At 42.5% G+C, this 12,018-nt stretch overlaps 1 protein-coding gene across 4 annotated transcripts in view; it reads left to right on the top strand.

The window, feature by feature from the left end:
• The window catches only part of PCLO (piccolo presynaptic cytomatrix protein), a 210,169-nt gene that overhangs the window by 87,040 nt on the left and 111,111 nt on the right, over window positions 1-12,018 (top strand). For all 4 annotated transcript variants that reach the window (XM_033148343.1, XM_033148342.1, XM_033148341.1 and 1 more), the window contains exons 3-4: window positions 3,934-5,574; window positions 6,842-11,819. In XM_033148343.1, coding sequence (XP_033004234.1) covers window positions 3,934-5,574; window positions 6,842-11,819 — 6,619 coding nt within the window. The remainder of the gene's footprint in view (window positions 1-3,933; window positions 5,575-6,841; window positions 11,820-12,018) is intronic.

Below are 12,018 nucleotides of genomic sequence, written 5' to 3'. Positions count from 1 at the left end.
TGAGGTTAACTGAGGAGAAGACAAGGCTGAAACTGAGGCATATGACTTCATGGTACAAAATTCAACTTTACAGAAAACAGTTCTGACAGGGAACCAACAGCCTAGAGGCTGATGACATAATAAGGTTCATAGAAACTTTCTTTTACTTTACAGGCTTCAAATGAGCATGCAGTTCTCAAAACCTAACATGCACTGACATGGCACTTTTTAGAAACCTGTGCACATTGGGGGGGGGAGAGATTTCACATTTGTTTCTTCACTGGAAAACCCGCTGTAGAAAACTGTACAACAGAGACACCGAGCAGAGATGTATAAGCACAGACCTTACATATGCACTTTACTATAAAATGGAGTTCCCCTTATTGGGATTACTGAAGAGCTAGGACTTCTTATCTATACTTGACTAACATGATAAGCAGTGCCTATCTGTAGGGATTTATGGCCTGTCAACTGGGGAAAGGTAACATTATATTCCAGCCCCAAATTACACTGATAAAGGAGAAAAAAACTGAGGGCTTTGCTTGGATAAGTGAGGCACAGCCAAGGTGTTGGAGCAAAACAGCAGCCAGTATGCTTGGCCTTTATTTAGATAAGAAGATACGGTCGTGACCGGTCCTCCACCCACCCACAAGAAAAGGAAAAATGGAAGCCTCCTTCTCCGGGCGACCCCAACTTTTATTAACTTCCCACCACCCAAGCACACGCCTAAATCCACGTCACTGTTGTCATAGAAATGATCCTTTTGCAAATTTGATTGGAAAGGTGGGGAGGACACATTTATATTTGTAGCTGGTGCTTTCTGGAATCGCAGTTTGGGCAAGTGCAAGAAATCTAGTACGGTTTCATTTGGAGACAGTTGTGAGTAGGCGCCATGTTATTGGGCAGGCGAATTCTGCCTCAGGAAAGTGGATTTTGAGCTGTTTGGGAGTGCTGCTTGGGATTATAACTGCTGGGCTTTGCTTCATGTCCCCATCCCACCCCAAGTAGATTATAAATTCTGTTACAGAAATGCCTTTGTTCAAGTCTGCAGGTAGGAAGCAGTTTATAAGGGTCTGGAGCATAGCTCTTCAATAAGGTTTTTTAATAGCAATAATTTCAAATAGCAGCCATAGGGAGGGCAGTGATTCAGCTGTGACCAGGGCAGGGTTAAATCCCCTTCCCTCAACTCTACAGACCCAATATCACCCCCATCCCCTGTTTTTATAGCAAAAATCAGCTATAGAACAACAGGCAACATTGCCTATCATGTCTAATCTGACCCTCATTCTGTGCCACACTAACATGAGTTTTACCAAACCGCGGGAGGCAGTGGAAGACAGGAGTGCCTGGCATGCTCTGGTCCATGGGGTCACAAAGAGTCGGACACGACTAAACGACTAAACAACAACAACTGTGCCACTTGATCAGTAGACTGCAAGAGGTTTTGCTGCCACAGGGGCGTTATAACAAAGGAAGAGATGGGAACAATGGGGGAGGGACTTTTTCTGTCGATTTTTGAAGAGGGAATCTGTTTGCGGTTCCTCTCATTCCTTTTGTAGCTTCACAAAACTAGCTTTCAATAAGAGAGAGACAATTTAATTCTGGTATGTAAGCTCTAGTTTTGCTATGTTGGTAGAGCATGAGCCTCTTGGGACTCAGCTACACAGGTCAATTTATAACGTTAAAATGTGTTATAAAAATGCGACACAGATGGCAGATTGCCTTGGGAGCTTCCCCCCCCCCCATAGCGGTTTTTATATATAGATCCAGCCTTAATCTCAGGATTGTGGGTGTGAGTCCCATGTTGAGTGAAAGATTCCTGCATTGCAGGGGGGTTAGACTAGATGACCGTGGTGGCCACTTCCAACACAATGATTTCCTGATTCTATTAAAAGGGCTGTATTATTCAGTATCCCTTCAGAGCACTGCTCATTTCTGAGGACTGTAATGTTTATGGCATGCATAGGCTATTCTATAGGAACTGGTGATATTCCCTTCTCTGGTCCATACTGGAAATCACCTAGGAGGACTGCATTACGTTGTTCCATGTGCTGCAGATTTTTGGCTTAGCAGGACTGTAAACTGTGAGGAGGGATTTTTTTGGGCAGTGTTGCATGGCACTGGGCTAGATGACCACCGGAATTCCTCCCAGCTCTACAATTCTGTGATTCTATCTATGATTCTATGAAAGGTTTCCTTACTTCCCACCATTCATGGATGCTGCTATAACATGGTAGAGACTTACCGCAGAAATCAGGGCATAATCAAGCCAAAGCTAAGCATTTTTAGGTAAAGGTAAAGGGACCTCTGACCGTTAGGTCCAGTCATGGATGACTCTGGGGTTGCGGCGCTCATCTCGCTTTATTGGCCGAGGGAGCCGGCGTACAGCTTCCAGGTCATGTGGCCAGCATGACTAAGCCGCTTCTGGTGAACCAGAGCAGCGCACGGAAACGCCATTTACCTTCCCGCTGGAGCGGTACCTATTTATCTACTTGCACTTTGACGAACTGCTTTCGAACTGCTAGGTTGGCAGGAGCTGGGAATGAACAACGGGAGCTCACCCCATCACGGGGATTTGAACCACCAACCTTCCGATCAGCAAGCCCTAGGCTCAGTAGTTTAGACCACAGCACCACCCGCATTTTTAGCTCCCACTTATTTCAGTGGAGAGAATTAAGTATGTGCATCTGTTGACTTTTGAAAGCCCTCTTAGATTTTTAGCAACAGATGTGCATCATTCTTGCATTGAAATAAGTGGCACATCTAACAAGGTAAAAATTGGCTGGGTCATTCCTCAGACTGTTGCACTTAATGTATCTCAAAAACATTGAAAACTTTTAGAAAGTAATCACTGTTCTCTTTAACTTTGTCCAAAAATTATTTTTTTAAAAAAGTTACCTTCCACAAAAATTATAGTTTTGAAATTGCAGACTTTGGTGCTTTGTGTGTAAGAGTTCAATCTATAGTAGAACAGCACACAACTTGCAGTGAGTTATATTTTCTGGTGCTCTTTAAAATAGCTTGTATCCCTAATTATTTTAGCCAGAGTCGACCTTGTGAATATCTATTAGCAGTTGGATTTTATTCTAGGTATTAAATTAATAAAAAAGCTTATTACATGATTTCTGCTCAGAACTATACTCTCTTTTACAGCTCAGTCATTGGTGTTTTCAGATAATGCATGTCATGCATTCTTTCCCATGTCTGTTAAGCAAAGAATTCTCTTAAGTCTGTATGATGAACTGGTAGCTGATTAATCAGTGGGAGCAAATTTTAATCAGCAGAACAGGATTGAATGGTACCCTTGTTTATCTTTAAAACCATTTTGAACCAAGTAAGGAGAATGAAAATAATAATCATTGCCTGCCCTAAGAAGGAGTGTTAAATCCTAAGTTATTTCACTCTGTTTTCAATATTTTTGAAAAGATCTCTGTATAAGATTTTGCCTTTTGTGAATATATTTACAGTTATGCAGTCCATTTCAAAACAGGTAGTTAATCAACTACAACTCTTTAATCTCTGGACACTCCTAATTTATGCTACTAAAATGGTAGCCATGGTTCTGTGGACAATATCTCCTATGATTTACAATATTTATTACTTTTATCCAACTGATACAATCCTAACCATGTCCACTCAAAAGTAAGTTCTGTTGAAATCAGTGGTGCTTACTCCCAGGTAAGTGGGGTTAGTATTGCAGCTTAACTCATACTTGGATTAGGCCCATTTAAATCAGTTCAATTTAAGTTAAACATGAATAATTGAAACCAATGATTTCAATAGGTATAAACCGAGTATGACTTAGTTTGATACAACCCATTGTATAATTAGTGTCGCAGCCAAAAGTTTGTAAAGTCAGGGTGATGTTTAATACAGTATTTAATATTGCTTTAATATCGATATTTTAACATAGCATGTATCCTTTATTAATGTAATGTTATTTTTATATTATAGGTACAAGAATGGCTGTGCTTAAACTGCCAGACACAAAGAGCATTATCAGGACAGCTTGGGGATATGGACAAAACAGCGCCTCCTGTACTTTCAAAATCATCCCCCAAGCCATCAACCGCTCCTCAAAGCCAGGCTAAACTTGTTGAGCAGAAGACTTCAGCTCAAATGCTGGAAAAGCCAAGAGGAGGAATGGGAATTCAGAAGGAAGATTCAAAACTTCAACAGGGAAAGTTGGCAAAGGCAATTTCATCTGATAAAATCCAGGAGGGTACACAAAGGGAAGATTCAAAAGTTCAGCAAGAAAAATTGGCACCAACTGATAAAATTATTCAAAGCACTTTAAAGGAAGATTCAAAAATTCAGAAGGAAAAATTGGCTGATCAAATTCCCAAAGAAGAGCCAAAGCTAACCACAAAGCCATCTGCCGATAAGATCTCAGAAGGCATTCAAAAGGAAGAGCCAAAGGAGCTGGGGAAAATATCTGATAAAATTCAGAAGGAAGACCCAGAGCTTCAGCAGGTAAAATTGGGCAAGACTCTATCAGCTGAGCAAATTCAGAAGGAAGACCCAAAGATCCAGCAAGTGAAATTGACAAAAACGCCATCTGCTGATCAGATTCGGAAGGAGGACCCAAAGATCCAGGAAGTGAAATTGACAAAAACACCATCTGCTGATCAGATTCGGAAGGAGGACCCAAAGATCCAGCAAGTGAAATTGACAAAAACACCATCTGCTGATCAGATTCGGAAGGAGGACCCAAAGATCCAGCAAGTGAAATTGACAAAAACGCCGTCTGCTGATCAGATCCGGAAGGAGGACCCAAAGATCCAGCAAGCGAAATTGACAAAAACACCATCTGCTGATCAGATTCGGAAGGAGGACCCAAAGATCCAGCAAGTGAAATTGACAAAAACGCCGTCTGCTGATCAGATCCGGAAGGAGGACCCAAAGATCCAGCAAGCGAAATTGACAAAAACGCCATCTGCTGATCAGATCCGGAAGGAGGACCCAAAGATCCAGCAAGCGAAGTTGGCAAAAACGTCATCTGCTGATCAGATCCGGAAAGAAGTCCAAAAAGAAGATGCAAAGCTTGAGCAAGAAAAGTTGACAAAAGTACCCTCAGATGATACAATTAAAAGAGCTGATCCAAAACTTCAGCAAGCAAAACTGGTCAAAGTTCCATCCGCTGATCAAATTCAGCAGGAAAACTCAGCTTTGTCTCAGGGGGAAATAGTGAAGACAGCCTCTGCTGAGCAGATTCAAAGGGATGGTGTGGAACTTCAGCAGAGAAAACTGATAGAAACACCTCGGAGGGATCCAGATTCTTCCAAGTCAAGTAGCGATCAAACACAATTGACAGAAACCCTGGAAGGTGACACCAGGTCTCTACCCTCACAGGAGACACCCCCTTTTCCTGAGCCCAAACATAAACCAGTCATGGCTGTGGTAGAGGAGCAGTTTTCTGAAGGAAAACTAGAAGCCAAGGTACGAAAAGAAACAATAAAACAGGAGGAGGTAAAAAAAGAGGATTCAGTGATGAGTATTCCAGAAACCATATCTAAAGCTCAAAAAGAAGAAATCTCTGCTCAGCCAGTGCCTTTGCCAAAGCCTGATCATGTGGAAGCACTGAGGGAGAAAACAGTGAGTGTTTAACTTTCCTTCCCATCTCTTCCTTCATTGAATGACATGGGGCCAGATCCTAGAAACAATTATCACAACCCGTGCAAGTTTCAGCATTTTAATTTCCATTTATCACAGTGAGAGAAATGTCAAGCATTTATGCTTCACTCTCCAACCGAAATAAATAGAAATTTAAAGTGCTTTAACTTTTCCTGCAGTGCACCCGATTTGCTTTGAATGACTAACTTTAATTCACACCACGGTTTTTATTGACATAGAATGACCAAAAAAAGCCATAAATTGGTGGTAGGTCCATGGTGATTTGGTTCTGGTAGTTTCATGTATATTGAAATGAACCAAACTTGCCCAGCTTCATAGTAGGCATATCAAATATTAAGATAAAGGAATGAGAAGAGTCTCTGTGATGTTAATAACACTGTCGAGTCTGATTAAAGACTTCCTTTAAATTATCTGTAACTGGTCGTTGAGGTGCTGTAGATTCATTCGGTTGATCTTTGATATAGCTCAGGAGAGCTTCATGGCATTCTACCGGTAAAAGGTTTCAGGGTTTGGTGAACAGGGTTTTGGCTACATGCCACAACCTATGAATAAGCTTCAATTAGAATCCATACATTTCTATTTTCCACAATGTTGTAAGAGGAGCTAAAAAACAAACCAACCCCTCGCCCTCCCAAATGCTGAGAAATATCATTTTAGTGCTCCAAGGGCAATGGATATCAGTTTCCTCCTGCAATCCTGAGGGTCCAAATCCTAGCCAATAAAATAACCAACAGCACAATAAGTAAAATAGGTTTCGGGGGGAAAGTTGCCTATAATCATAGCAAATCTTCCATATTTAATTTTCATTCTCCCTCCAAGGTTGTCAAAAATAGATGATCGTTTCATGAATTTGTCCAACCCCTTTTTAAAACGATCCAAATTTGTGTTCATCACCAAATTTCCTTGATAATAATCCCCCCCCATTTGCACTGCATAAAAGCTTGTCAGAATTGATTTCAGTTCAGTTATTGAACAGAGCATAATTGCATTTAATTGAAAAAGTCTTATTTCAAGTGGCATTTTTGTGATTAAAATTGTTGAATAAGAGAATTAGTATATTTCTCCACTTCTAGTTTAGCACTTTAACCTAACTGTTAAACTGTTTCTGTTAATTTGCCATTTTTATCATGATCATAATAGATATTAACATTATTTTGGGTGAGTGATGCTATTATTTAATTAGTTGAATCTGAATCTTAATATGTGTGCGCGCGCATATGTATTTCAGGAAAAAGAAGATGACAAATCAGACACATCAAGCTCACAGCAACAAAAAAGTCCACAAGGTCTAAGTGACACCGGATACTCATCTGATGGGATCTCAAGTTCACTTGGTGAAATTCCCAGTCTTATTCCAAGTGATGAAAAGGATGTTTTGAAAGAAACTTGTATGAAAGAAAGCCTTTCTCATGAAAGCAGCCCAACCAGTCCCTCCGATCTTGCTAAGCTAGAAAGCACTGTGTTATCCATTTTGGAAGCTCAAGCAAGTTCCCTCATTGAAGAGAAGCCTGGAAAGACCAAAGACCTTTATGGTGTCTATAGTGAGAAGGCAAAAGAGCCACATAGAGCAAAGTCCACACCTAGCATACAGGAATCTTACAGTTCTGGTGAGGATTTGGCAAAACCAAATATTCAAGAAAAAGATGGAAGAGATTCTGCAGAAGTAAGCAAGCAAGGTGTACCTTCTCGGAAGGGGTACAAGCAGAAGACAGAAGCGACAGAAGATACATCAACAAGAAGGCAGCGCTATGACTCTGTAGAAGATAGCAGTGAGAGTGAGAATTCACCGGTCCCACGGAGAAAAAGACGGACCAGCGTTGGGTCTTCCAGCAGTGATGAATACAGACCAGAAGACAGTCCAGGGTCAGGTGACGATGAAGACTTCATTCGAAAACAGATCATGGAGATGAGTGCTGATGAAGATGCGTCAGGTTCTGAAGATGATGAATTCATGAGAAACCAGCTGAAAGAAATCTGTACAAGTGAAAGTCAGAAGAAGGAAGAAGTGAAAAGTAAAAAAGCAGCAGCTGGAAAACATAAGAGGGTGACGCGCAAAAGTAGCACAGGCTATGAAGAGGATGCCAGCAGGCGCCATTCCTGGCATGATGATGATGATGAGACCTTTGATGAAAGTCCAGAACCAAAATACAGGGAAACGAAAAGTCAAGACAGTGAAGAAATCACTGTAACGGGAGGAGGTCTTCGGCGTTTCAAAACAATAGAACTTAATAGCACAATAGCAAATAAATATTCTGAAGAATCTGAAGAACCCAAGAGAAGTCTATATTTTGATGAAGAACCAGAGTTAGAGATGGAGAGTCTTACAGATTCACCAGAGGATAGGTCAAGGGGAGAAGGATCTTCAAGTCTGCATGCCTCCAGTTTCACTCCAGGTACATCTCCTACATCTGTGTCATCCCTTGATGAAGATAGTGACAGCAGTCCCAGCCACAAAAAAATGGGTGGAGAAAGTAAGCAGCATCGTAAAGCCAGGCATCGTACGCATGGTCCTCTTCTTCCAACTATTGAAGACTCTTCCGAAGAAGAGGAGCTTCGGGAGGAGGAAGAGCTGCTAAAAGAGCAGGAGAAGCAACGTGAATTAGAGCAGCAACAGCAGCAGCAACAGCAGCAGCAAAGGAAGAGCTCTAGCAAAAAATCTAAGAAAGACAAGGATGAGCTCAGAGCCCAGAGAAGAAGAGAACGGCCAAAGACACCACCAAGTAACCTATCTCCCATTGAGGATGCTTCTCCGACAGAAGAATTGCGTCAGGCGGCAGAAATGGAGGAACTACATCGGTCTTCCTGTTCTGAATATTCCCCAAGTATTGAGTCAGATCCTGAAGCTTTTGAAATCAGCCCAGAAAAAATAATAGAAGTGCAGAAGGTTTACAAATTACCTACAGCTGTCTCTTTATATTCTCCAACGGAAGAGCAGCCTGTTGGGTTTGTCAAAGAAGAGAGCGGCCAAAAGACTTTAAGAAGTGCTGAAGAGGTATATGAAGAAATCCTGCATGCATCCCACAAAGCCAAGCCGCTTGCAGATGTAAATGAAAAAGACGAAGTGTTTGAGAAAGAGCCTTTATATGGTGGCATGCTAATAGAGGACTATATATATGAATCTTTAGTAGAAGATGCTTATAGTGGGGCTATGGAGGCTAGCCTCATGACAAGGCAAGAAGAGGGTGATGAATTTAGCCAACTGAAAGAAAAATCATCAGCGCCCCCAGATCAGATATATGGAGAACCTATGCAAAAGCCCACCAGCTTACAAAAGGACTATTACAGGATAGAGTCTTTGCATTCAGGTATGCCTCAAGAAGACATTGTGTCTAGCTCTTACATCATGCCAGAAAGTCATGAGATAATCGTACTGGACAGCGTGGTTCCATCTTCAAGTGACGAAAAACAGCTCTTGGATGCAGATGCTGCTTATGAGGAACTGATCAGGCGACAACAAATGCAGTTGACTCCAGGCTCCAGTCCTACCCAGCCATCTCCTGAATTAATTACGGCTTCAGATACGAAAACGAGCATATCCGGAGAGGTAACAGAAAGCACCTCCCTGACGTCAAGCACTATTTCATCCAGTTCAGACATACTTTCAGTAAGCTCTTCGGTGCTTCCTATTCCGGATGTCAAAATTACTCAGCACTTCACAACTGAAGAAATAGAGGATGAATATATCACAGATTACGCCCGAGAGATTGAAGAGATAATTTCCCACGAAACATCCATATTGATGTACTCAGAGGCCTCCGAAAGTGCCACGTCCATTATACCATCGGATACGTCTTCCCTAACGTCATCCACATCTTCAGTTTACACCACTGGTAGTTCTTCACCAGATGGCGTGATTTCAGGTTACATAGAAACAGTGGATGCTATTAGCAAGTTTCCAGATTCCGAAGGGACCAGCTCAGTGACCCAAGTTCCTATAAGTTCCACAAAAGAGTACTCTGAAGCTGCCAAGGAGACCCTTGTAGATCAGGTTGTGGTTTCCCTTTCTGAAACTGGCTCCTTTGTATCAGCCTCTGTAGAAACAAAGCCCAGGCCCTTTGCTTCTGTCTCTGGTGCCATAGAAACGTTCCCACCACAAGATGAGAAAGCTATAAAAGACGCAGCCAAATTTGATGTTATGAAGGGACTTTATGAAGACAAACAGGCAAGACCTCCTGTGACCATAACAGGAAAAGCTTTAACAGATGCTACATCTGACCAGAAATTTACATGTACAGCTCCAGTATCTTCCTCCGTCATTTCTACTGTATCTGTGTTGCCATCTGCCATTCCTCCAGTTCCCCCTGTTACACCCCAAACATTTTCATTTTACAAAAGCTCTTCTTTTGAGTCTCCAGCTCAGCCACCTCCGCCACCACCTCCCCCTCCTCCTCCACCTCCACCCCCACCTCCTCCACCTATTCTCCCTAAACCAGCTATTTATCCTAAGAAGAAACCCCTGGCTCCAGTGACCACAACTCCCACCCTAGTACCATCTGCCAGTGACGTCAAGACAGCGGAAGCAACATCTGCTATAAGCACGACTGGAGCACCCGTCACAAAAATGTACACATCGACACCCCCACCTGTTCCTCCCAAGCCAGCTTCAATTCCAGCAGGACTTGTGTTCACTCACAGACCTGCTGAAATAATAAAACCCCCTATTGCTCCCAAACCAGCAGTTCCTCAGCTACCGACAACTGTTCACAAACCAGCAGAAACACAGCCAAAACCAGTGGGTTTGTCTTTCACCAGCAGTATGATGACTTTGAACTTGGCTTCCCCTGCAGAATATAGGTTGCCATCCCCTACTTCCCCGCTGTCTCCACATTCTAATAAATCTTCCCCAAGAATGTCCAGATCCTCAGGGGAAACCTTTGTTGTTATCACATTGCCCTCTGAGCCTGGCACTCCCACAGAGTCTATTACCAGCCAGGCAATTACCAGTTGGCCTTCAGGATCTCCCCCTAAAGAACAGGGTCCCCAGATTGTACAATCATTGTTCACTCCAACTATGACTGCTCTGCAAATGCAAAGCATAAGTGACCGAAGCAAATATGGTCCAGGAGCTTTGCAATCTATTTCTCCTGTTCCTGTCAGTGCGCGGTCAGTTTTTGAGATAGCTCCTAGTTCAGCAACAGAATTGATATCAACAGAGGTTGCCAGGACTACCGTGTCTTTGCTCAAAAACGCTGGATTAGATAGTGTTTCCATAACCATACCCCCTGAGCCAGCACATATCATTCAGCCTCCCAGATATAGAGAGAACGGGAGATTCCATGTCTTTGGTGATGTCATTGATCTTCGCACCTTGACCAAAATGGATGTGGAAAGGGCAGGTAGCTGCATGGACCTATCTGCTGCTCCCACGGATGTGAGAAGGCCAATTATGGCAAGTGACACTTCGGGTCGGCCAGTAAGCACTGTTCAGCCAGCTATCATAAATCTCAGCGCTGCATCGACAGCTGGTATCTCTTTAGCACCAGTCACTGAAACGTTTACAATAGTGACCTGCACAGCTACTGTAAGCTATAGTACAAGCACAGAAAGTCTTGTAGATCTGGGACATGCAATGACAGCTCCACTGCAGCTAACAACAGCAAAACATTTTGAGCCTGGACCTAGAGTAGCAGGCGTCCAGGGACTCTCTGCAGACAGAGATGAGGTGCCAATAAATTTGTCCCTAGGTACTCCAGCTACATGGGGAACTACAAAGCCTGCTATGGTGCCTCCTGTGGGTGTAACCAATGGTTGGACGGACGTTTCCACTACTCATGAACCAATTGAGAGCGAAGTAGTTGATCTCAGCACCACAAAATCCCACAGAACCATGGTGGCAGTGGATGAAACAACTTCGGGAATTGTTACCACTGTAATAGAAGATGATGAAAAACCCGTGGACTTGACTGCAGGGAGAAGGGCTGTTTGTTGTGATGTTATTTACAAGCTACCATTTGGCAGGAGCTGTACAGCTCAAGCACCTGCCACAACACTACCTGAAGATCGTTTTGGTTATAGAGATGATCACTATCAGTATGACCGCTCAGGGCCCTATGGTTATAAAGGAATAGGGGGTATAAAACCTTCTATGTCAGATACCAATTTATCAGAGGCTGGACTTTTTATGTACAAAAGCAAGAATACCTTTGATTACCAGGTTGGGGCAACAGATGTAGCAGTAGACTTAACTTCTGGCAGAGTAACAACAGGTCAGTATGACAAGGCCTCAGATCTTACTTTGAAATATAGTAATGGTGTTGCTCATCTCATTTCAGGATGAATTATTTTTATTTTCTATTTTTTCTTCCCCTTTTTATTAAAATTTATGTTGGACAGTGTGGCAAACTGTGCTGGGATTTATACATGCATTTTTATTTTTGTTTTTTGTTTCTTCGTTATATAAATCAT

This window comes from Lacerta agilis, chromosome 5 (assembly GCF_009819535.1).
Source record: "Lacerta agilis isolate rLacAgi1 chromosome 5, rLacAgi1.pri, whole genome shotgun sequence".
Taxonomy (NCBI): domain Eukaryota; kingdom Metazoa; phylum Chordata; class Lepidosauria; order Squamata; family Lacertidae; genus Lacerta; species Lacerta agilis.
The sequence above is the reverse complement of the archived record's forward strand: the minus strand, read 5'-3'. Positions and strand labels throughout refer to the sequence as shown.